Genomic DNA, 27,566 nt, shown 5'->3' with positions numbered 1-27,566 from the left:
AAAATTTACGTTTATTTTGATTCCGCTGTGATCCCAATAAGATCTATCTACGATACCTATTTCTAACGTCAAGGTGACATTGGTTGCCCGGATCGAGCTGCTTCTATCAATTATACGACATACAAACGATATCTAAATGAGCACTTATCTAAACCAGAACTTATCGTTATCGTATCTCATTCTTCGAATCAGGCCGCATGACTGCTATGCGCTACGGGCGGCGTAGCGCTACAAAATTCAAGTATCTGTCTATCGTCTACTATTAACGACCCCGCCGATTCGAACTTTAAGATACGTTTCTTCAAACAAAAACGTCACTTTTGACACCGACATATCTAATCTATATCGTATCATTAGCAAATGTTTACGTCTCTTAAAGTTCGAATCGGGCCGTTAGTATAGTAAAATCAAACACACGGTGCACGGGAATACGTGGAATACATAGTGTACACTAGGGACTTGTTTGTTTTTACTATTAGCGAAAAGCGAGTAGGTAACTATGAGCGAAGTTTTTCAGAACCCATGATGATCAAGCTAACCGTATTTTTATTTAGACTTATTAATTAACTTCCTACTCCTTCGGTAATTAGTAAACATCAGGCTATCCTGCTATCGGTGTCATTTGGATAAGTAATTAGAGTCACCAAACATACGCAGGAATGCTAAATTCTAGCTCAATTGGAATGTAATTTAAATCTTTCATGCAAAATATGACCTAAATTAAGTAAAAAAATATTATTCGTCAAATAAAAGCTTGTAATATTACAGTCAAAGAGAATCCAGAAACAAAAATGAAATGCAATATATCGATGAGAGACCGCTAATTGAATCTCGATATAGGACAATACGTCTACGGACTTAAACTCCGCTGAAACTAGGTTATAATCACTCGCTTGACTCGCCACGTAGCCTGCACTTACACAAGGACCTGGGATAATGTATTTATTCGCAAATATATTAACACATTGCTTAAATGATCATAAATTAGTTCACAACATAAATAGTTACCTCGGGGTGTGTAATGGTTTTTTCACGTCAGCAGCAACAGTGAGCAAAAACGCATTTTGCTCACTGAGTGAGACAACATAACATTCAAGTTAACACTCAATTTCTTAGTTTTTAAGTTTAAATTTAAGGCTTATTTGTATTAAATGTCACTGTCTGTTAACTCTGCCATTTCATTTGATGTTGAATAAAAAAATTCTATGTCTATGTTAAGTGACCTTTATATTCGAATGTCATTTCAACGTGCGAGGCCTAATATAAGTTCGAAGTATTTGGATTCTATTGTTTTTGTCCCTTTCACGTCATTAGCAAAAAGAAAGAGACATAAAAGTGCATACGTAATTCAACAGCATATTGACGGTTTATAATAGATCCCCGAAATAAGTCAGACCGCATCGTTCCAAAACATCCTGCGAGTCTTCATTCGTAATAATTAATTAATAAATAAAAATAAATAAAATAAAATATTTTTATTTCAGAACTATAAAAATTCCATAAAAAATTGTTATTACCATCGTTATAGCTAGGGGTTAGTAAGTACATTAAAATCAAATCATATCCAAACATAATAAGAATAATAAATAATTAATAATATTGACATAATAACAATGAAATCATGATTCATATTCATAGTAAAATAAAAATTAGTTGAAATAATTAATGAATACAAAAATAATTAATATTTAATATATTGCCATGCCAAATTCAAAATAAAATAGACTAGAATAATAATTACAATGTCAAAATTTACTACTTTTATTCATTATGAAAAAATTAATGAAAAAGTTTAAAATTTAATAAAAACACCATATTTTACGTATTTATACAATCAAAACAAAAGTTGTCGATTGAACTGTCAACATTATTTTCGTTTTATTTTATTGAAATTTATTTCGTTTTGTTTTATTGTGGTAATTAAACTTAATTGTTAATGATGTTAGTAGTGTAGTAGTGAAATTAATTAAAATAGTGATGAAGACGGATTACATTTTTTCAGGTTGTATTTTTTGATGGCTGACTGACGTGTAAAATTGTGTGTACTACACGAAATCAAAGTTATTTACATCTCGTGCGCTTTTGAGTTCCTTACTACGCTCAAGATTTTAAATTATAGAATCTTTCGCTTGCACGGGACTCAAAACAAGCACTCGAAGAAATATCTTTGCTCTCTTGTTGTACAAATAATTATAATAATAAAACTTTGCGAAATCTCATTTTGCATAATTTAAATTGCATAATTTTAAAATGCAGAAATTATGATTTGGTACAAAAAACAAAAAAAAAACGAATTGCATAATTTCGAAAGTAATTATAGTTTAAATAGTAGCATGATGGCCCTTGCATACATTATATCCATACGGTGCTTCGAGTGATCGTCGTTCGGAGCCACCAATGTGGTTTCACAATCAAACCACGGCAAATCGTTCATAAACTTTATTTGATTGAGTTTGCTAAAAGTTTACGAAACTGAATTACTAATTAATAAAAAAAGAAACATTACTTTTGCATGGGGCATAATCAATTTTTCTAACCGTCAAACTTACCACGGACGTAGGTAAGTTTGACGGTTACGGACCTAAACGTCTGTCAACATATATCATTTTACCGCAAAGAAGCGGCCAGTGTGGGTTGGAACCTCTGTCGTTCCTACAAAGTCATATAAACGCCTAGTGAAAATGAACAAGCAAAAATACCATTTCCGAGACATATGGTTCTTCCCATATGGTCACAATTCTACCTAACACTCCTCCTCGCTTCGCTCGTCGTCGTACCTAGCGGCGACCACCTTTGAGTTTGAAAAGGTAGATTGTTGTATAATTTAAAAGTTTAATTGATACCAAGACGATACCAAGTATATCATAGAGCATTCGTTAAAATTTAGTACTACATTTTAATTATTATACGAAATATATGTTATAACTAGTAAAATTATTCCTAAGGGTTGTTATAAAGAATGTTTTTTTATGATTATAGAGCATTCTGTCATTAAATTAGTATGGCTAACAACTTTATGTGTTTTGTTTTTAGGGTTCCGTACCCAAAGGTCAAACGGGACCCTATTACTGAGACTTCGCTGTCCGTTCGTCCGTCCGTCTGTCATCAGGCTGTATCTCATGAACCGTGATAGCTAGACCGTTGAAATTTTCACAGATGATGTATTTCTGTTGCCGCTATAATATCAAATACTAAAAAAAGAATAAAATAAAAATTTAAGGGGAGCTCCCATACAACAAACATATTTTTTTGCCGTTTTTATAAATAATGGTACGGAACCCTTCGTGTGCGAGTCCGACTCGCACTTGGCCGATTTTTAAACAAAATGTTTATTATGAGTTTTCGTAGTAGTTCAATGAAATTATGCTAAAAGTTTGTATTAAAATTGAACGGCACCCAGTTACCTCGCATTAACATTAACATCTCGTTGTTCCTTGCATCACATTCCTCATCTCTGTGGAGGCGCATAGTTCAGCAACAATAGACCTCATTCACATTCACGTTCGCTGTTTATGTGGTGGTTTAACTAGATTAACATACTTTGAATGCGTAGTGACGAACGGGCTGGCGACCCTCTCTCGATCCGGATTAAGGACGTATGAATTATTAAATTAAGACGAAATTTACCCATATAAAATCCTGATTTATAGGCATATTATGTAACCGTTATCTATACTCTTCCTTTATAGAATATTTCATTAAATTGATGATTTCTGTTTCGCCAGCCGTCTAAAACACCTCAAACTTTATACACTAGAAAACATTTACCTACAAGCGAGTGATAGGTAAATATCAAACCGTGTTTCGTTCATAAATTCTGTAAAGCGTATTTGTACATACTAGGATTCGAAACCTCAACGCACAGTTTTAGCCATTTAGCTGCCACGGCTTTAACATGTAACTTAGGTCACAGTTGGCTGCGTTTCTCATATAGCTATTTCCCGCTTAGCGCAGCTGTAGTCAACAATGTTCTATTAGTTATTAACAAACACATGCCTTGCTACATCCTCGATACGTATTTAAAGTAACTTAAATACTGAAACCGCCAAATCAAGGTTTTCCGAATTTTAATATTTCCCCAGCATACTTAGGAGGTCACTTAAATTCACAACAAGCCACGTTGCGTGTTAAAAGCTCTTTAAACGTTTCCGTTTAAAGTTATAGAGATTTACGGTTGCGGTCAATAATAAAACAACGGAATGAACCGCGTAAGGGGTCGTTGGAATACCGTTACAATGTGCGTGCAACTGTCTGTGTGTCAGTAACTAGTATTTTATTTTATTTTTACCTTACCTGCATGCACGATAAAATTTTCAAAAAGCCGAATCTAATAAATTTGATGGAAGTCAAATTTATACAAGATACAAGAAATTTATTGATAAAAGTCAATGTTTTACAGGTCATTTTGAGTTAGGTACATATTCAACTAATACTAGTAGGTACACAGCATTTTTTGGATAGATGTCACTTATTATAAATTTTTTTTTTTAAAGCAGAACAAATACATAATCAGTAATATTCAATAGGTCGCATATGTCTTTCAAGTCATCATGTTATTTATAAGGTAAAAACTTAAAGACTTGTTTATATATAAATTACCTACTTAGGGTTAGTGCACGATTCAACAAATTCGTCGACGCTGTAACATGCTAAGTCAGCTAACATTGCTTTAAGATTTTGGTCAAACTTTTTATTCGTTTTTGCTAGTTTTATTTCCTCAGGTAGCAAATTATACAATTTTACGCCTAAGATCCCAAGTGACTTTGCGAGCCTGCACCGCGGGACGATTAACCGGTTAATTTTACGGGCCTGCGAATGGGTAGCGTATTGATCCACGTTAGCTCTAACATACTTACATGCGCTTAATATGTAAACTCTCGCACACATCATATGCATATATGATTATGCATCACACTCGGAAGAGTGAGATGCATAAAGTATTGAAATAATGTGCTTTGTACACATAACTACAGAGCACAATATATAAACAATGACATTGAATTTACTGTTCAACACATAACTGTACCTAGTGATATGTTTTTGAACAAGCCCGGATTATATGTTGGTATGCCTTTGTCTAATCTTCCCCGTAGGAGCAGGTAAAAAAGCTGAAAAGTACTTACTTAAGAAACACAGAAATCCTCTTAACGCCATCACATATCGAAATCTCGCTAAGAACATTTTCTACTTGAACCCTGTATCGGTGCATTCCTCCTCGTAACACTCGCGAATCGAATTCCACTAAACTGAAGCATACTAAAATTTACTACACCGTAACACAAGACTTACGACTCCAAGTAAGACGGCGTCAGGGTAGTTTTATAGTTCTACAAATAACGACAGACACCTACATAATAAATTGAGTAGGTATAAAAAGTAGACCTTCGCGAACTAGACAGCGTTTTAAGCAAAATAAAATTGCTTTAAGCGCGCAAAAAGAACTGTAGTACCAAAATTTACATGTTTATGAAACGAGTGATTAATGGGAATGCAAAGAAGGCCCCACTTGCTCTAAGTTAGGGGCCTAGGGCTTTCTTTACACCCTCTGGAGAAGGAAATATTTTTTTAATACAGTTGCTCGAAAAGTGCTACTTTACGTAGCTGTTTAGCGTGCGGAAAGTTGGATTTCGCGAACTAGTGCTTTTCACTTTTCCACTTGTTCCAATTTATAAATTGATGAGTGTTAATGTTAGTTTCCTTTAAAAATCGTAATCAACATAAAAACCTACTGTTAATGTAAAAATAATAAATATGAGCATATTTGATTACTTACCTCTTCATCATTATAACGCGTTTATTTTTTAATATTGAATATTGAAAAACCGTTCTTAATAAGTTGTCTGAATGGAACGGAATAGCTGCCGAAACGCCTGTCAAGCAGAGGCGTTTTTAGGGTTCCGTAGCCAAATGGCAAAAAACGGAACCCTTATAGATTCGTCATGTCCGTCTGTCTGTCCGATTCTGTCACAGCCACTTTTTTCCGAAACTATAAAAGCTATACTGTTCAAACTTGGTAAGTAGATGTATTCTATGAACCGCATTATGATGTTTACACAAAAATAGAAAAAAAACAATAAATTTTGGGGGTTCCCCATACTTGGAACTGAAACTCAAAAAATCTTTTTTCATCAAACCCATACGTGTGGGGTATCTAAGGATAGGTCTTCAAAAATGATATTTAGGTTTCTAATATCATTTTTTTCTAAACTGAATAGTTTGCGCGAGAGACACTTCCAAAGTGAAAAAAAGTGTGCCCCCCCCCCTGTAACTTCTAAAATAACGGAATGAAAAATCTAAAAAAAAATATATGATATACATTACCATGCAAACTTCCAACGAAAATTGGTTTGAACCAGATCTAGTAAGTAGTTTTTTTAATACGTCATAAATTTAAAAAAAAAATTCAAACTGGTCGCTTATATAATATTGGTGGAAATGTAATAATTATTGGGTAGTAAATGGTACGGAACCCTTCATGGGCGAGTCCGACTCGCACTTGGCCGCTTTTTTCTTACTGCAAGAATGTTTTAAGTTTCCAAAGGCAACATTCGATATTGTTTTCATGCAATATACGACACACAAATAATCGTAAATAACGATACTTAGGTAATAATAGTATAATATTTTATATTTACAATTGTTTGTCTTATAGAACATGCATAAAAAAAGTACTTGTTGTTTTTCTTATTATTTCGCAACTGTATTAAAAAACGTCGTTCGTAACACGTGCGGAAATGTCATTCTTCACTCGTCCCGAGTCTTCCCACTCGCATACTTTCCGCACTAGCATCGAAATGTACTATTACTTAAATCCTAAATTTTCAGTACTTAATATCCGGATACTGCCGTAAATCAATATTTTATTAACTTAATTTACGACTTCTTAATTCAGCTTACAAGTTATTAGGAAATCTGATCCAATTACTACCGAAAGTCGTAAAGCCTGCCAGCTGAAACCGTATACGGTTTGTGTCTCCCGAATACGGAGCGACGGTTAAATTAGTTTCAATCATCCGTCCGTCAATGAAGCACTCTATACGTAACTAATATTTGTTTTAATGTTGGGAATTGTTATTCAACAGCAACGCAATCGACGTAACAGAAATATAAAACAACACAACGGCAAAACCTACTGAGTTGCAAAATAATTCGATCTGACTGAGTGATTTAAGTTGAGTAACGTTATTTTTGGCCAGTTTGCAAATCGATATTCGTACAATTAGTAATTAATTACTAGTTAGAGCTAGCGGGTAAAGAGTTAGAGGAGTCATTTATCTAAAACTAACTGGAAATGAAAAGTCGAAAATAAATATTAAAAATTTTGAAATCTACGTCAAACAAGTAAATTAAAAACAAACAGACAGACGGACATGACGAATCTATAAGGGTTCCGTTTTTTGCCATTTGGCTACGGAACCCTAAAAACAACTGATTTTTGAAATCGTCCAAGATGTTTCTGCAAGTAGGGCATCACACTCAAAAACATTATTTACTTTGACACACTATTCGCGTTAAGGCCGTACGTCCCTGAAAACAGTTGAAAGTATTCCGGGCTAGGTATGTAGATTGGCGGAGCTCATTAGGCAAGCTCGCGGGCCGCGGGTAGCGGGTCGCGTGCCGCCGGCGTGCACGCAGCATGCACGACCCCGCATTCTGTCCCATCGATCCCGCTAATCAACGTCGCTAACATATAAATCCACCACCAATTAGCTACCTTTGTCATATTTTACTCGCAAAACATCAGAGTTATTGCAGTAAGAACATTTTTAGATGAAAATCCCAGAGTCTACAACAATCATAACATAAGCCGTCTTATACCAACGTTTAACTAGGTATTTTAAACCGACCATATTGTCAGGCAGAGTGTGGATGACAGGAACGCCGCGGGGACTAGCCAAGATAGCAATCGTTCAAATCGTTGATACAAAACGCTAATTGAAGCGATAATTAAATAATGTATAGAAATAGTATCGTGCCTTTTCGTAGCATTGGCCATCTCTATACATTTTACTTTTCGTTTGGGGTTTGTCGATGTCGGATTGTCATCTTTGCTGTCCCCTTGGCCCTTTGGTGTCCTTTGGCCCATTAGGTGGACGACATTCGGAAGATTACGGATTACGGGTCACTTCTGGATGAGTATTGCTCAGAACCGTGATAAGTGGCGTACTCAATTGCTCAGCAGTAGGGTGTAAAAGGACAATTCCGATGCTCTTAAACTGCAGGTTTTATTTTCTTAAAATGATAAATTTGTCATTTTTAAACGTCAAGTTTGTGAACTAGAACAACAACTAGAAAACAACAAGACAAGCATAAGAAACAAGATTCGTCTCTTAGTATGTACATCACCTCGCTTGGATAAACTTTGCTGAATTGAATTTAAAGACATTATTTAATGACACTCAGCGTCGGTTCACTGTAATTTTTCTTTTATTTATTTAGCAAAATGTTTCTAATAAGTAGAATGAGACAAGGGAATGAGAGGGTGGTAACAAGAAAAGTTACGTTTTGAAAGATTAAAACGTCAATGTTATAATTATATTTCTCTTTATCTCAATGTAAATAAATATGCACGCCCCCAGTACAATCTCTAGAAATGCAAGTAATGCAATACCACAAAGTAAGCAATACTGTTGCGAAACGCGTATCTGCCTCTGGACCTCAGAGATATCCTTCGGCCCGATTCGAAGAACGATTAAGACCCGTTTAAGATCTTGGAAAGATCGATAACTACTGTTAACGATATGTCAAAATTGACCTTTATTTCGATTCCGCTGTGATCCCAATAAGATCTATCTACGACATTTCTAACGTCAAAGTAATATTGGTTACCCGAATCGAGATGCTTCTCTCAATTATACGACATACAAACGATATCTAAATGAGAACTTATCTAAACCAGAACTTATCTTTATCATATCATTCTTCGAATCAGGCCGTTTGAGATAGAATCATTAATTGGAGAACTATTGGCGTTGTTCTCGGAATTGAAGTAGCTCTATTAGCATACCTTACCTTGTAAACACGAATGAGCATTCTTTACTAACGCAAGCCATCGTCAACATAGTCTCTCCTTATTGTTTACCTTTGCTACAAAATTACCTACGTTTATTGGTTTAAATTATCGCCGTTCTATTGAAGACACGAAGATACTTAGGTATTATGATTAGCCAAGTTATATAGCTTTATATACACAACATAAGATTTATGCGAAACTCATGTATGCTGAAAATATAATCTCAAGTACAAAAACGAAGATCCACGCAGTGAGTTTGCACATAGGTACTTTGTAATGTTGCTACGTAGCTGTTGTAATTGACGTACCACCATACAACAACTCTTATTAGAATTCATGTGTTTTGAAAACTGTTATTATTCTCACTAAACTGATTGCCATTTGTAATACCTAAACAAGGTAAAAGCCCTCGTTCTTGAAGCAAAATGCTAGTGCATAAATTAAGGCCGCGCTACGACGTTCTACGAAAGAGCTACGAAGCTACGACGGATGTCATGTTGGGCAATTTCGTGCCAATTTAGGTTAATTCAACTGAAATAAATTGGCCTGAAGCAACGTTGTTTATTGGGACGGTACTGGCATTGAGTGATTACTAAATAGGGTAGTAGCTAGTGTCTTATGACTGTGGGTGTGCCATAATCTGATTGCGGCAGTCGTAGAGCTTCAGAATAGCGACTTTCGCCGCTCCCACTGCACAAATGAAACTAAATGTACAGTTTTGGCGTTCCTTTCTAAACGAAATATATGTTTCAAACAGGGATTCTAAGGATTCTATAATGAGTGAGCCTCTTTATGTACTTCCTATTACCTACGTGTTCTGACAAGTAATATGAATTAAAAACATTTTTATGGTCCATATCATCAAATAAACCCATGTTGAAATAGCAATTAAGGCTGATCAGTGTACAAAAATAGGAGTGATTATGTATTCTCACCTTGTTATTTCATCTTGCGTACATCTCCGTCGTGCCACATGTCCGAGGCGGCGGTGTCACCGGGCTCCGTTATTTACATGTCCGTGGCTCACGTGCTCGGGCACTGCACTTGCAACTGGCACTGGCTATGAATGGCGGTCGCCGGTCGGCCGGGCGCGTGTTATTGTTGTGTAGAGACGTCAGCGCGAGCTCCGGAGGAGCGGACTAGGCGGGCGCTCTGACGGGCGGCGCAGCGCGACTGCGCGCAGCGCGCGCGGTCGCCTCCCCGCTCGATACACTGGCCATGAAATTTTCAGCCGAGCCACTGTCAACCGGTGGTGGCACGCAGGTGCGCCCACGGCAGCGCCGCGGTCTGCTGTTTGCTGCGGCAGCTGTGTTCGCCATCGCCAATGTATGCTAACTCTTTCACACAACTATTATACTTCGCCGCTTGCTTTGCTCTCCATCCAAAAGTTCTCTGATTTTTATTTGCTGGGATATAATCTCCAGAAATAAGTGTCTTTCTTTCCTTAAGTAACAATATTATAGTTAATACTCATTTCCAAATTTGGTTATAATCTTTATCTATCTAAATAGGATTAAAGTGTAAACACAGAAAACATTCGGTACCTACATAAAGACGATTATTTGCTTGAGCTGTAATTTTCTGAAAAAACTAAGTAAGTTTTAAGTTATCTAAGAGTCACGGTAGTTTCATGAAAATTAAAATGAAAAACTCGGAAATTAAACAGGAAATCAGCCGGAGGTAACAACGGGGACCTGACATTTGACATTAACCTGTCAGTTTTCTCGTTGTTAATTTATTTTCGTTTTCAGTTAAAACGTCTCTATGGAAGATTGTAAGTAGTTTACTTTTCTTTTCATTACGTGTAGTTATGTATCTTAATCACCTCCGTAATCAGTATCACCTATAGTAAAGTTGGTCGGCGTCAGACGATAAAGGGCTTTTTTTGCTACCTTGTTTGTCTTTAAGGTGCAGTAAGTTCGTGTTCTTCTCTCACTTTCACTGATCGTAAGCTTTCATTTAAATTATTTGGGGTTTTATTTTAAATAAAAAAGCAATCGCTGTCCCTCAAGCACAATATTGCTCATTTTTAGGGTTCCGTACCAAAAAGGTACAAAAGGAACCCTTATGGAAAATGCCCGGAAAACGGAAACATGGTCGCCCTAAATCAACTTGGCGCCGTTCCGTGGAGCAAGAGTTGGATGTATTGAGGATGGGGTGGGAGGAGGTTACCCAAGCTGCCCAGGATCGGAGTCAGTGGAAGAAAATGGTTCGAGCCCTACATCCCAGCAGGGGGTAACAGGATGAAAAGAAGAAGAAGATGGTGCGACTCTGTCCGTCCGTCCGTCTGTCTGTCTGTCTCTCTGTTACATCACTAAATATCTCGAGAACCACTTAACTTTATCAATTTGAAATTTGGAATAGTTAATTATGAACAACACTAACCCTCTTTTTTTTACATAGAGAAAAAAAAAATTAGGAAACAAACTGCGAAAAAATACCGTCCCCACCCCCCTTTATCTCCGAAGCTTACCGACGAAAAATTATGAAAATTTTACATAATATTAACAATACTGTAAATTTTACAAGAAAAATATAATCAGACCTCTATCTTGGTAACTTTTTTTTAATTAACATAAAACCTTTCCGAATTCAGTTTGCAATTTAACCAACTTTACGTGTGTTTATTACACCTGAAATTTTTATGAGATTACATTAAATACTCCTTTATTCAAATAAAATATCAATTTTTGAATCGGTTCACATGATAGAGAATTATCCTTGCCGATAGATGGCGCTGTACACAAATATACTTAGTATAGGTACTTCTGTTCAAAAGTCTTTCGCCTTTATAGTTACACGAGATAATTCAAAGTTTGTACGGAACCCTCGGTGCGCGAGTAAAACAAACTCGCACTTGACCGGTTTTTGTTTTGTGCAAAACTTATCATAATTTTTAAAAGTGCATTTTACACCTATGTTTATGATTTTTAGGGTAGCAAAAAGGTATGCCTTACTATACATATATTATTATACCTTTTAGGTATGCCCTTATGGTGCGAGTCTGTCCATCTGTCAGTCGGTCTATAAATTTGAAATTTGTAATAGTTATGAAGAACGCTAACCCAGACACAGTGAAAGTGTTTTTCTTTTTAGGGCTCCGTACCCAAAGGGTCAAACGGGACCCTATTACTGAGACTTCGCTGTCCGTCCGTCTGTCTGTCACCAGGCTGTATCTCATGAACCGTGATAGCTAAACAGTTGAAATTTTCACAGATGATGTATTTCTGTTGCCGCTATAACAACAAATACTAAAAATAGAATAAAATAAATATTTAAGGGGGGCTCCCATACAAAAAACATATTTTTTTTGCCGTTTTTATAAATAATGGCACGGAACCCTTCGTGCGCGAGTCCGACTCGCACTTGCCCAGTTTTTTATTATTATTAACTATGGATAATGCGTAATGCCCAATATAAAGAGTGAGCAAAATTTCTAAGTTACTATTAGGTCAAGTGGAGAGATATCGTTAGTAAGAGCTCAAATTGAATATCCCAAAACAATTTCTTTTTTTTTTTTTTTCATAGTGAAAAAAAGTGTTTTACGAAGGAAAATGTGAAAAAAGTACTATGAAAACATGTACCTGAAATCCCACATAGGGTTACTTCTCAGGAATGCTCTGACGTTAATATTTTTTTAATTAGAACATTAGCATACAAGAAAGTGCGACAGGGGACAACAGTGTCGATTCTGATATGCGGCTAGCTGTACCTATTTATTCGCCAGTGCGTCTATACTTCGGCTGGTCTAAAGCTGGGTCCACACTTGTTTCATTTTGTCGATCACAATCATGCGTAACCTAAGTATGGATGCTCACTCCTATTACTAGTAACGTAGCGTGAAAAAATGCGCCCATACTAACCGTAGCGTATCAGCGTATCGAATCATAACGCCGTAGTCTGTGCGGAAAGAGAATAGTCGTGGATTATATGGGTACCAATACATTTCTGCAGAGACTCTCGCTCACTTGGGCAATAACCGCGTAGCGACATGGATTGCGTGCGATCAGATACGGTGCGTTGCATGATCACGATCGCACTAGAACATATTGTAAGCCCTAGATTAACTAAACAATATATATATATTGTTTTTAAAGTTTTCACTACGACTGATGCATCATGGCGGTGTGTTTACAGAGGGCCTACTGGGAAACGCCAAAATCTAAATTTTGTTATCTGCATCTTTATCGCTCAAGATTAATAGAGAGACATATAAAGGAAACTTCGATTTGCGTGTGTCTCAGCATGTGCTAGTGGCGCCCCCTACGCAGAGTTTTGCGTAATATTCCCTATTGTAGCTAAATGTTAAATAATGTTATGTTAGATATGACGCCATCTTAACTAAGGCATATAAATTCACAAAACAGGGCCTGACACTCTTTGATAGAGAAAGATAGTCTTATTGCGATTCCTATAAGAGGAAAGAGAAAATAGTGCAATGCTTTGTCTTTATCACCGACCGGGTTTTTTTTCATGGTCGGGTTATGGCAGCTTAGGAAGGAGGCTGATGGCGATATACAGAAATTTATAAGAGTGAAAGAGACAAAAGCCCGCAAGATGCCATACATTAAGCTGTCATCATATTGTCAAGAGTGCTAGTAAACAACGTCGTTTTCTTATTGTAAAAGTTTTTTAGAGTGAATAATTGTGTTTATTAAGTGTTTAACGGAGGTGTAAGACGTTTTTACGTATAGTTAACATGGTGGGGTGTTCAGTGGTTGCCTGCAAAAGCAATAGCTTGCGAAAAGAAGCGGGTGTAACATTTCATGCGTAAGTACAAGGTTTTCGTATTTTGATCATGTATTTCTTTCTCAAATCTCACAGGAACCAAGTTACTGAGTTACATCATTAGTTAGATTATGAAAAACTTGATAAAATAGGAGATATCAGTAAATTATTGCTAAAAATAAAACAAAGTTTGGTTATGTAAACCATTCAAATTCAGTAGTATTTTATTTAGGGTTGCAAACAAATAGAAAAAAAAGTCCCCTGCAATTACCCCATATTTCGGGAGTTTCAAGCTATTTGATGTTTTCAGCTTTCCGACGGAGGATGAAATAGTTAAGGAATGGATTGCGGGAACTGGAAAATCTAATTGGATGCCTCACAAATACTCGCGTATTTGTTCAAAACATTTTGAACAACATTGTGTCCGCAAACTGGGCAAACGAACTTTCATTGAAAAGTTTTCTGTTCCAACCTTGTTCATACACGTAAGTCGGCTGTTATTAAATAAGTAATATGATTTCTATACTTTTAATACCAATCCAATAATATATACTTAACATTCAAAATTAAGGAACTTATTTTGTACGATTACTTTCTTTTAGAAATTCCCTGTATCTCATGGACTTCGAGCAGAGCCGTCACCTATTAAACCTATGGACTGCCAAAGTCAGCCTGCTATGCATGAGCAAGTGCACAGCATGACAACAAATTTCGTGAGTGCAAGTTTATATTTTGTGGTGCTTTGTGGTCTTGGGTTCGTTTTATTGCATCTAAACGCCGAGTTACAAATTACAGAAACCATCACCACAGTCTTATCTATGTTCCGTTCCATTAATGTAAGTTCCTACCAGTCGCACAATACCATAACAGTGGTTTGTTAGTAGGTAGGTACATGTCTTAGCGTCTAGGTCAACTTTTATATTTGTACTTGGTGGAGCCTGGACTGCTATGCTTCTGTTGGCGATCATTTCAATGAATCACATTGATAAAAAAAACTGCAGTTAAGACAGGAAGGGACAGGACATGAAGGACTGAGCAGGACTAGGCAGGGCTACGTGAGGTAGGGCAGCACAGGGTATTAACTTTTAAAGTGAAATGTATGTATGCTTTGATTTTTTCAGATTGAATGTTCTAAAATCAATGATAAATCAGTGCCGATTATGACACCTAGAAAATTAAAACTTACTTTGCAATTGAATCGAAAAACGCTTCTAGCCGAGTCACGTCGAAAAAAAATTGAAGCATTGAGATCTAAAACCCGGCGACTTCAAAAGAAAAATGCGGAGTTAGCAGCTATTTTAGAAGATTTACAAAAAAAAGATTTATTAACCAAGAATCAGCGGACCTACTAGCAACTCTGAACCCAAACAAGTTGGATTTTTTGAGGCCGAATAAAAGCAAATTCTCCCCAGAAATCCGCAAATTTGCACTGAATTTGCATTTCATTAGCTCCCGTGCGTACAATTTTGTGCGGAAACATTTCAATACATTGCCTCATACGCGAACATTATCGAGGTGGTATCAAACTGTTGATGGGGAGCCTGGTTTCTCGTCAGAATCTTTGGCGGCCCTGAAACTTTTAGCCAAAAGCGACCCAAGTAAAAAAATTGTTTGTGGTCTATGCTTTGACGAAATGGCCATACGCAAGTCTCTTAACTGGGATGGTAAACAATATGTAGGTTTTATGAATCTCGGCCAGGATAAAGACACTGCAGTTGATAAGGACGACAGGATACCGTTAGCAAAAGCTTTGGTTTTTATGCTGACTTGTCTTAATGGAAGCTGGAAGCTGCCCGTAGGAAACTTTCTAATAAATGGCATCTCTGCTGAACAAAAAGCATCGTTGGTCAAAGTGTATAGACTTAGTGAGTGAATGCGGGATCGAAATTGTTGCTTTAACTTTTGACGGCTGTCCAGCTAACTTTTCAATGGCCAGAGTATTAGGTTGTAAATTCAACTCAGAGTTGATAGATCCAGTATTCACGCACAAAGGTAAGAAAGTAGCGATTTTTCCGGATCCGCCCCACATGTTAAAACTTACGAGAAACACTTTAGGTGACAAGTCATTTCTAATTGACGGCGAAGGAAAAACAATAGCTTTTGACTTTATAAGACGTCTTGTAGATCTCCAAGAAAACGAAGGATGTCAGTTGGCTAACAAAATAAGAGGAGCTCACATAAATTACAAAAAGCAGATCATGAAAGTCAAACTGGCTGCCCAAATATTCAGTGAGTCCGTTGCAAATGCAATTGAGTATTGTAAAGATAACTTACAACTAGAAGAATTTAAAAACTCGGAAGCGACAATAGAGTTCATACGAAAAATCAACTCCTTGTTTGATATTCTCAACTCGAGAAATTTGAAGGATTATGGTTGTAAACAACCTTTAACACCCGGAAATATCAACAGGATGACCGTTATCTTAAATGATACTTACGATTACATGAAGTCCTTAAAACTTGGAAAAACTAATATTGTAAACACCCAACGAAAAACTGGATTTTTGGGTTTCATGATAGCCAAGCTTTATTTATATATATTATTTCTAGTAAGTAAAAGTTTTGAATAAAGAAATTACCTCTTTTGATAGTTTATCATTTTTATTCCAACAATCACCTAATCTTATATCAACTCAAAACTTCATATAATAGGTAAGTAAAGCTTACTTACAAATTACTACAAAAACAAATAAACCGACTACTAGTTGCGATTATGTTCGCGATTTTTCTTGCGATACTTCGCAAGTTAGGGAGTCAAAATGGCGACTCACTCATTACGTAATTTAAGTACTTGTTGCATCGTTTTCCTGTTACATTTTAGGGTAATTTTTTGCGACCATGGTTACCCCATATTATGATGTCATGATGACGTCATATATGTCTTTCTCTTACCCCTGGTCGCTCGGCTTCTTGTCTAGTTATATTGTATGTCTATGTTGTGACTGAACTACGCATTCGTACCCACATTGCGTTTTTCTTTAAGATGGCGTTATTAGTGCACAGCCTGACTCATGGCCACAGTCTGCAGATATACTGTTCTACAAAGAGCTTAAGTGACAGGAGTGTTTGATTGCTTTTTATTACTTTTCCACGGATACCTCCATAGTTTACTAAATCAAAAATCAGCTGTCGTCGTAAAATATATTAAAATATTTTGGTACTGGGAATAACAATTCCCACCAAAGTGTTACTGGAAATTGTTTTTCTCCGTTGTTACCACTGTTTAATAATCCTAATAATTGATCCTTTCATTAGGGATTAAATATAAACAAAGAGTGGATATTATTTCATTTTTATTACACAAACGTAAACAATTGCAGACACTGGTGGAAAACTACAAAATTATACATAGACAGGTTACAATATTTACAAAAAAAATGTTTATAAATAGCTATTATACACCCATCTTATACTATTGTCTTTCTATGGTGGAGACTGGATTATGGGTAGGTGATCGAGTTAAATTTCCGGTTTTGAGACCTTTCCTCAAACGTTACTCACATTTTTTTTACTATCCCAACTCCATGACGTAACTGTTGTATGGGACAAATGGAAAGTCCATTAGAGGTGTTGTTAACTCAATGCACAAACATCGAAACCGAGTGTCCAAATTATATGCTTACTATAGACACATCCAACGGGCAGCTTAATATTTCAAAAACGAGTAGGTACTAATTATTATGGTTCAGGTAACATGCAATTCATTATTTTAAAATATATTCTATATTTAACTAAGATTTGATGTTCAAGCAACTTGTATTGACCGATAATTATGCTGCCGAAATCGCTGGCTTCGTAATTAATAGCGACGACTATTGTAAAAGATGAGATATTAGATTAGAATATAAATTGAGAGACAAATAAGTAGTAATATAAGAATATTATAAAAGTGGACTATGCACTTATTATTGTGCAATGTTTCGGATAAAAACGCTTCCCTATTTTGGACATTAAGTTTCACTATAATATCTACCTGTTTTCTCGTATTTTAAAACAATTAAAAAACAATCATATTTCTCCAAACTTCTAATCGAAATATAAATAAAAGTTTAATTTAGGCACATTGTGTTTCTTAATACATAGATTCCTACTTATCAACAAATGAGTAAAATTGTCATGTACAAACTGTTTCACGAGTGAGTAGAGGACATTTCAAATTGTCAGTCGTTTTAATTTAATATCATAAAGGTTGCGTTAAAAAATAAAACGGAAAAAAATCTTTAAAAATGTTCTCAAAAGTGCTCAAGAGTGTTTTGAACCCTGACGCGCTCAGTGCAAACCTGTCTTATATCGACACCCTTGAAGAGTTACCAGTCTGGCCAGAGCTAGATGAGCCACCAACTTTTGAAGAGTTCGTAAGAGCCGTGAAGCGTCTTAAAAACTCAAAAACACCCGGGTTGGACCAACTTCCTGCAGAAATTTATAAATATAGTGGGCATAGTATTAATGAGAAGTTGTACCAACTGATCCTGAGTGTGGCATGCTGAACAGGTGCCTCAGGACTGGAGGGATGCGGTAATTTGTAAGTTGTATAAAGGGAAAGGAGATGTCTCCGATTGCAGCTCTTACCGTGGAATATCGCTTCTCTCTTGTGCTGGTAAAATCCTTGCCCACATTATAAACACCCGCTTGAGTGCGTTTGCTGAACAACACCTCCCAGAAAGTCAATGTGGCTTCCGTCCTGGCCGGGGTACCATCGACGCTATCGCTGTTGTACGGCAACTCCAAGAGAAAAGCCTCGAGCACCAACGGCCTCTCTACATGTGCTTTGTGGACCTAGAAAAGGCTTTTGACAGAGTTCCACGCGAAGCCCTGTGGCTTGTCCTTCGAAAATCTGGATACCCAAAGAAGTTTGTAAACCTCATTTGCCAATTCCACGTTGGCATGAAAGCGCAGGTTCAACATGAAAACGAACTCTCTGAGGAGATCCCGATTACAAGTGGCGTGAAGCAGGGATGTGTCATGGCACCCACACTCTTTGCCATATACTTCTCAGTGGTAATGAGAGACGCTTTAAATTATTGTGGCAACACAATACAACTAAATGTGAGGACTGAGAGGGGTGTCTTTGACATATCAAGATTCAGGGCGAAATCTAAAGTGCGAAAAGTCTCCATATTAGAGATACTCTACGCTGACGACGTGTGCTTTATGTCTGACAGTATGGCACATCTCCAAAGCTACGTAGACGCATTGAACCGCTCTTGTCAACAATTCGGCCTGGTAATAAGTGCTTCCAAGACGCAAATCCTCAAACAACCACCCCGGGGAGCTGAGTCTGATTCAACACCGCTGTATCTAGATGGGAAACCACTAGATGAAGTCTATCATTTTAAATATCTTGGGAGCACTATACGACATGACAACACCCTGGCTTCAGAAATACCATCTCGCATTGCTAGTGCCGCTGCCAATTTCGGGCGACTTACTGATCGTGTCTGGAGGTCCCATGATATCAAGCTTGAGACAAAGATAAGCGTCTATAAGGCCCTAATAATCCCAGTCCTTCTATATGGCGCAGAGACATGGTGTCTGTACAAGCTAGATATCAAAAGACTAGACACGTACCATCTAAAATGTCTAAGATCTATACTTAGGATTAAGTGGCAGGACCGTATACCAAACTCTGAGGTTCTGCGTCGCTCCGGGATGTACGGCATGGAGGCGCTATTGATGCAGCGTCAGCTCGGATGGTGTGGGCATGTTTTCCGAATGGACGATCGCCGCTTGCCTAAAGCTATATTCTACTCAGAATTAGCAGAGGGAAAGCGGAAGCACGGCGGTCAACACCTTCGATATAAGGACGTGCTAAAGCGCCACCTAAAGGCGTGTGCGATCGATAATGCACGTTGGGAGGAGCTCGCTGCGAAACGGTCATCTTGGCGATCTACCATCTTCGAATCTACCAAGTCGTTTGAGGAAAACCGCCTCGCTACATTAGACGTAAAACGCCAACTACGCAAGGATAGACCTAAGCCCTCCTATGTGTATACATACAACGCGGCCGGTCAACTATACTGTTGTGAATGTGAAAGGGTGTTTAAGAGCAAGTTTGGCCTGGCCAGCCACATAAGAGCTCATGAGAGGAAAAACCCTTGATTGCTGAGGTCGCCGTCATCGAAATCGATGTGGAGGACTATATATAATTTGGTTCTAACGCGTGTCAACCACATTATTGTTACATATATGCGTACAAATAATTAAACATATATTACATGTAATAACTGATTACTGCCACGAAGATACTATAAAACACTAGTGGTTATATTCTATTACATAATATACATTCAGTTATTTGTCTACTTTACCCATACCACTATATAAATACATTATAATGTTTATTTTTGGAAAATTCGGTTTACGAACGTTTTCAAATGTTAAAGCTTTAGAAATGCTCTATAAGGGTACAGCACCTTGTATTAGACATAATAGATCGCCTTTGGCTTAGTATTACGACACTAACATCCTACTTGAGATTCTTATTTACACATTATTCCACTATATACAAATAACGATACAAATTTACATACATATGTTATTCACAACGAATTAAAACTAGAGGTGGCATAGGGTTTTTATGTACAACTACACTTATAGACACCGAGAAATGCATAAATAGAATACACTATGAACACAAATACGTCGAGTTCTCGCACTCCAGCTCGATAAGAATACTGAGTTTTGTTTTATACCGCCAGGGCACCTATAGACCTTGGTTCTCGAAACCGCCGGGGTCGCATTACGAGTCACAGATCCGCCGGATTTAGAGTCCATAAGTACTAGAGCGGTCCACTGCCCGGTTTCGAGACGGGCAGCTTTAACTTTAGATAGCGTTGTCACTCTCTAACTCACGGCTATTAACCGCGCGGCACCTCGGATGCAGTTCCGCGTTAGCAGGAGAGCAGTCAGGTGCGCCGGCGCGCCTTGCCGTTGGCGAGCGGCTCGGGCGCCGGCGCCGGCTTGCGCGGCCGCAGGATGAAGTTCAAGTTGTACGCCGTGTTTACTGCGTAGTAAACATTGGCGTTCGCCGGCAGCAACATTTCTGTAACAAAATAATACATTACGATACAAGTGCTAAAAATAAGAAATTCGCAACGAGTGGCGATAAATTAAAAGAGAGTGTTTAAAATCGACACGAGTTGCGAATTACCTTATTGCACATGTATCGTACAACGGTTTACAGTATATATGGCCCTTTAAGTTTTCGACATAGCTACGTAATGCGCTAATTATCGCACTAGTGCGATAAAGTAGCACCATATGTACTGTAATAGTACTACATTACGATACAAGTGCGAAAAATAGGAAATACGAAATGAGTGGCGATAAATTAAAACACGACCGAAGGGAGTGTTTTAAATCGACACGAGTAGCGAATTACCTATTCGCACATGTATCGTACAACGTTTTACAGTAGGTACATATGGCCCTTTAAATGTTCAACACAGTAACGTAATATGCTAATTTTCGCACTAGTGCGGTAAAGTAGGACCATATGTACTGTAATAGTACATTATGATACAAGTGCGAAAAATAGGAAATTCGAAACGAGTGGTGATAAATTAAAACACGACCGAAGGGAGTGTTTTAAATCGACACAACTTGCGAATTACCTATTCGCACATGTATCGTACAACGTTTTACAGTACATATGGCCCTTTAAATGTTCGACATAGTAACGTAATATGCTAATTTTCGCACTAGTGCGGTAAAGTAGCACCATATGTACTGTAAAGAAACATTCAATTGCATCAAACATTCATATATTTTTTTAGCGTGCGTATACTTTTGGACACCTTTTTTATATCTTTAAGAGCGGCCTCTGCAGCTGGCATTTTACAGCACACAGTTACCTACATCCACTGGGCTACGAAATGACGAGTGTCAGAAAGACACCGTCACTGGCACAGTTTGATTCTCCGCTTTATCAAGTGGATATCGTTACCGGAGACAGAGGAGAGAGCAAACTATAACAGCCAATTATGAGACCGACTAAGGTTAAATATAAGGTGGTAAGCACCCCCGCACTGGCAGTGCGATAACCCTGCGGCAGATGCCATCTATCAGAAAGCTATCACATAAAGGTGTTTTATATACATACATATCGTAAACCCTCTATGATGCCTTCAAAATCTGTAAATAATGGCCAACATTACGATAAACTGTTTAGTTACAAAAATAATCTTATCTGTGATGATGTTGTAATTGCTTTATAACCACATAAAAATCGATTTGGTTATACATTCTAAATTGGAACATCTCTGGAAAAAACCAATTCGATTTGCCCTCTATTCTTATATCAATCGAGATGCCTTTTTGATCGAAATAAAATGTCAATTGCATACAATTTTGATATATCTCGCATCTTAGTTTGTATCGAATGATACGGAAATAGGCCCCCGACTCTAGTTTGTCTCTGAATTAAAAAAAAAACTACGAATGCGTGAAAAAAGTTTTCATTTACCGCCATTTGACGTACAGTTTATCTTTTAATTAGTTTTAAGTATAAAATAAATATGTTTTTAAAGTAAGTACAGCAAAAGGTGCGTTTAAAATGAGCGATAAAATTATTTCGGTGACGCCACCACATATCCGGGAGTTCCGCCAAGAGAGCAACGAATCCTCAACGTTGGCTGTAATTTGGGTTAGTGAATATATCATAGAATTGTTATTTACGATACAAGTGCGAAAAATAGGAAATTAGTAACGAGTGGCGATAAATTAAATCACGACCGAAGGGAGTGTTTTAAATCGACACGAGTTGCGAATTACCTATTCGCACATGTATCGTACAACGTTTTACAGTACTTATGGCCCTCTACATGTTCGACACAGTAACGTAATATGCTTATTTCGCACTAGTGCGGTAAAGTAGCACCATATGTACTGTAATAGTACATTACGATACAAGTGCGAAAAATAGGAAATTCGAAACGAGTGGCGATAAATTAAAACACGACCAAAGGGAATGTTTTAATTCGACACGAGTTGCGAATTACCTATTCGTACATGTATCGTACAACGTTTTACAGTACATATGGCCCTCTAATGTTCGACACAGTAACGTAATATGCTAATTTTCGCACTAGTGCAGTAAAGTAGCACCATATGTACCGTAAAGTTTATAATATGTGTGTAGATAAAATAGTGAATGTAACTGTACAAAATTAGGCATTAGAACACTCGTCTGATACTATTAAGAAACTCACTTCGTTCGTTTCTTAAACCCACACTGGTGTATTTTAATGCCTTTTATTATGTAGCAGTCACATAAACTACTATTGAAATAACTCTACAAAAACTTACCTCTATCAGGTAAAACTTGAGCGAGCGTATACTGGTCGGGGTCGCCGTCGAGGTTGAGCTTGAGCATGGCGTTGCGGACGACCTGCGGCGTGCGCTCGTTGTTGGACAGCATGATGGACTTGTAGAGCACCACGCCGTCCGTGTCGGCGCAGTCGGACTCGTAGGTGACGCGGATGATATAGAAGTCGGGGCCGGCGCGGTGCGCGGGGCTGGCGGCGGGCTTGCCGTTGGGCTTGGCGCCGCTGGCCGCGCTGGACAGCGACGCGTCCAGCGACGGCAGCGACGACGACGACGAGCCGTGCGACAGCCGCGTCGGCGACGCGCGCCGCTCCAGGCTGTCCCGCTTCCACGCGCTCGCCGCGCCGTCCGTCTCGCAGTAGAACTGCGAACTGTTGCTCGAGCTGGTGCTCGCTATCGAGTCGTTCTTTCTGTGGCCGTGGCCGTTGTTATCGTTTAGTTTCTTCGGCCGCCTCTCTTTCGGTGGATTCGTTTGGGGTTCTATTTGACAGGACAGCTGGTGCGCCTCCCGGTCGTCTAGAACGATCACGGAGTCGAACCATCGATCGAACATCGGGTCAGTGGCCAAGTGGTACGCGTTCGCGGCGCCCTGCAGCAACTTTATTTGAGCGAGCACCTCGAACTCTTTTCGTCGTTTGTCGAAGTTTATCAAACCGTCCGCGACCGTGTCCGGAATGGCGGTGTCTATCATGGTTAGATCGGTCAGGAACGTGCCGAGGTAGGGTATGGTGCCGTGGCTCACGCCGGGCGAGCCTCGCTCGTGCAGCAACTTCTGTAGCTGTCGATCGTTTTCTCCGACCGTGTCGGCAAACTTCGCGGTGCCCTCCCGCATCAAAAGCTCCCGCTGCGCCCATCGATTGTTGTCCTCGCTAAATATACGCGCCAACTCGTCGAACAGCTCCGACTTCTCCTTCGGGAGGAGCGCCCACGTCTTTCTCAGTCTATACACGGAGTTGCTCTGCAGGCCGGATATGATAGCTTTCAGCGACGAGAAGTTTTTGAGGACCCTCAGCTCGCGGGCGATGTCGAGCCAGGCGGCGAGGATGTCGGCGCGGTCGGCCGGCCGCAGGTCGGGCTCGACGAGCACGGTGGAGATGACGCGGAAGGAGACGGCGTTGAACTGGTTGACGGTGGCGAGCACGGTGACGGCGTCGTGGCCGCGGTCCTTGTCGCGGCGCGACCACACGGCGCCGAGGCACTGGTGCGGCACGAGCTTCTTGAACAGCTGCATGTCCATGCGCGTGAGCTGCTCGGCGAAGTGGCGGTGCGGCACGTGCGGCAGGCGGTAGGCGGCCGTGTGGTGCGCCGCGAGCCGCATGCCCGCCGCCACGCACACGCCGCCGCCCGCGCCTGCTGCGCCTGAAATGCCATTCCGCTCCGCTTTGAATATAGCTAGCTTCTGTAATACCTGGAATACAAAAAAACCGTGTGAGCGTCGTAGAACTCTCGGTTGAAACGAATTATATTATTATTTATAAACGTAGTATGTTATTGATTAACAAATGCAAGAAAAAAGAAACTTGATCGTCAAAATAATAATCATCGAAACTGCTCACAAAATTTCACAATATAGCTCATAAATGCGAATTACAGGCAGGGAGACACAACACCACACAATAACAACTAAACATAAGAAAACATTTTAGTACAAGCTGAAACTGATTTCAAAGCGAAAAAATACAGAGAGTAATATCTGCATACACGTCTGGGAATCAAACCCGGATGGTCGCTGTTTCTAAGCGGCTGTTTGCCAACTGCGCCACTATAGGATATGCGTAAGTCGGTGAAATTAAGGCTACTTATTCTCGAGAATTAATTTAAACGAATGAGGGTCGTGACGGAACAATCTTGCGCTTTTTTCCGCCTAACCTATGCAAAAATATTTTCCATAATATCTTATCTTCTAATTTTCGGGGGCCCTTGCGGATACACTTCAACCCATAGGGATTTTTTGTGTAGTTATTATATATATCCATTAGGTACTCAAGAGCGTTTTTGACCATTTCCATATGCCGGATGATGGAGCTTATCGGTAGCCTTTTGAATTCCTTTGGTTCCAGATAGCCTGCTCCAAAGAGGGCGTGACATTCACATATTAGGCGTGTTACTGTCTCTTCCTCTTCACCACACATTCGACAATCGGTGTTGTCGGAGTGTCCCATCCTGGCCAAAACCCCTTTGACCCCATAATGGCCTGTAAACACCCCTGTTATAATTTGGACTTGTCTCCTGCTAAGTTTTCATAGCTTTTTGCTCCAACCGGAGTCTACTCCTTGTATGAAGAGCTTTGAGTGCTTTAGACCCGTCAGACTGTCCCATTCTTTTTGGTGTCTGGTTTTAGTGTGGTCTTTGATAGACGTTTTAATGGTTCCCTGTGAGAGCCCCACGAATGGTTCCGGACCTATGTGGTCACTTACGGATCCGACTCTGGCAAGTTCATCTGCATTTTCATTGCCTATGAATCCCTCGTGCCCTGGAATCCATACCAGTTGCACTCTATTTTGTCTTCCAAGCTTGTTCAGAGCTTGGACACCATTGTATACCAGTATTAGAGTCCACTCTGGGCGCCATGAGCGCCTTGAGTGCAGCCTGACTGTCGCTGAGTATATAGATATTCTTCCCTTGGGTTTGCCTAACTACATTTTCATGCACACAGGCAATTATAGCGTACTGTCTTGGACCCGTCTGTGTACCATATGATGTCGTTTTCATCCGAGTTTGGTGCTTGAAGACCTTCGGTCCATTCAGCCCTTGTTGGAACTTTAACTTCAAAATTCTTACGGAACACAAACTTGGGTTGCATCTTATCGCAGCCCATATTTATTTATTTATTTATTGTTATTATTCGTTATCCTTTCCATTAAATTGTCACATTCCATGTTTGTGTGTTTAGTCTTTGGCTTGCTATCGTTCCATAAGCCTGTTAGGGCCAGCCTGTGTAGCGATTTCCGCGCCTCAGATTGTATCACCAGATGTAGCGGCGGGAGGTCTAGCAGTACCTCCATCGCCGCTGTTGGCGTTGTTCTAAACGCCCCGGTAATAGCCATGCATGCTGTTCTCTGTATTTTCATAAGGGTTTCCCTGCATTCATAATATCAATATCGAGAGAGGAAAATGAGGACTACGTTTGTATGGAGAAACGACCGTCCACTTTCCTCTTAAGCGCTTTACACACCTTTGACCTAACTTAAATCAGTAACCGGCCGGGATGCAGCTATACGTCAGACACGGTAGGAATAACGGCATCTCACTTCTACGTATTGCTGCGTCCCTGTCGTCAGTTAATGAATCAAGTTAGGTATGTGAAACGCTTTAACCGCCAATTATCTATAATCCTTTATATTTATTTTTAGGTACATTTTAGGTCTCACTAAGGCAGGTATACATTACACACATAAATCATAATTTACCTTCGAATGTAGCTCTGATCCCGGCAGATGGAGCTGTGTGAAGGCGAGCAGCTGTTGCAGAGCGGGGTGGTGGGGGGGCTGCCGAAAATCCTCCGGGTACGTGTCCAACCACACGTGCAGACACGCCACCAGAGTTCTGCGACACGATCACAACCCTTACAGATCACGAACTTATTGTTTGTCCCACATCATTATATGTGGGGCAAACAAGTCTAAGTTGTGTGTTTAATTTGTATGTCATTGTGTTATTTTCATATTGGTGAGCAATAAAGAATATTTGTATTCTATTGTATTGTATGTGGCAGCAGTAAACAGCGGTAAAATTTATTGAGAAAAAACTGTTTCGTTGGTTATGATTTTACTTTCCCATTATCTGGAAAGTATTGCAATTAAAAACATGAAAAAAATGTTTTAGTGCCATATCTACTAAAATCACATATCTATAAATAAAATAAAATACATAACTGGACAAACATGTAGGTACCTAAGGATTTTATGAAGCGAGCTAGTAAAACGGTTTAGAATTAGTATTAACGGCTTGACAACGCGCGAGCGCAGGAGCGCTGAGCTTTAAGTACTAAAAGCAAAGCCCGTGGTTAAATTCAATGCATAGGGCCTCACCTTTTCTCCCTCGGTGTTCTAGGGTGAGAGTCAGAATGGCGGGTGTACCTAAATAAAATCAAATGAAAAGCATACCATATTTTTGTACCTAATTTGTACTATTTAGTACCTCGTTTAAAAAAAATTGCACCTCACGGTACGTAAAGTTATGATCAAAAAACAGGTCACCCGCCATCCTGACAGTCAGAATGGCGGGTGTACTTTATTACGCTATGTCCCCGTGGTTATTGATAAATTCTATAAAAGCCAAATTTTTGTACCTTTTTTGTACCTTCATATTCAATTATAATATGAGTCATTTTATTTGTGCTTTCCAAGTTTTACTCATTTTATATTTTGCTCTCTATTACAATGTTGCAGGCGTTATAATTTTTCAAGTTATCGATTTAATTTTTAAGAAAAAACGCTAAGGTACAATTATTTTTATTACGCCAGGATTTAGTACCTTTAATGTTTAATCTGTTAAGTTC

The 27,566-nt window shown here is 38.9% G+C and overlaps 2 protein-coding genes across 20 annotated transcripts in view; both read right to left on the bottom strand.

The window, feature by feature from the left end:
- The window catches only part of LOC133517967 (whirlin), a 139,396-nt gene extending 129,251 nt beyond the window's left edge, over positions 1 to 10,145 (bottom strand). For 4 of the 8 annotated variants that reach the window (XM_061851464.1, XM_061851465.1, XM_061851468.1 and 1 more), the window contains exon 1: positions 9,949 to 10,145. The gene's annotated coding sequence lies outside the window, so the exon portion shown is untranslated. The remainder of the gene's footprint in view (positions 1 to 9,948) is intronic. The other 4 variants (XM_061851469.1, XM_061851470.1, XM_061851471.1 and 1 more) reach the window with 1 other exon arrangement.
- A 6,872-nt stretch (positions 10,146 to 17,017) lies between these two features.
- LOC133517969 (ral guanine nucleotide dissociation stimulator) overlaps positions 17,018 to 27,566 on the bottom strand; it is a 68,601-nt gene continuing 58,052 nt past the window's right edge. For all 12 annotated transcript variants that reach the window (XM_061851483.1, XM_061851484.1, XM_061851477.1 and 9 more), the window contains 3 exons: positions 26,476 to 26,611; positions 23,048 to 24,473; positions 17,018 to 20,783 (listed from right to left, as the gene is read on the bottom strand). In XM_061851483.1, coding sequence (XP_061707467.1) covers positions 20,647 to 20,783; positions 23,048 to 24,473; positions 26,476 to 26,611 — 1,699 coding nt within the window. In that variant the 3' untranslated portion in view covers positions 17,018 to 20,646. The remainder of the gene's footprint in view (positions 20,784 to 23,047; positions 24,474 to 26,475; positions 26,612 to 27,566) is intronic.

This window comes from Cydia pomonella, chromosome 5 (assembly GCF_033807575.1).
Source record: "Cydia pomonella isolate Wapato2018A chromosome 5, ilCydPomo1, whole genome shotgun sequence".
NCBI lineage: Eukaryota > Metazoa > Arthropoda > Insecta > Lepidoptera > Tortricidae > Cydia > Cydia pomonella.
Note: the sequence above shows the minus strand (reverse complement) of the source record. Positions and strands in the feature narration are given on the sequence as shown.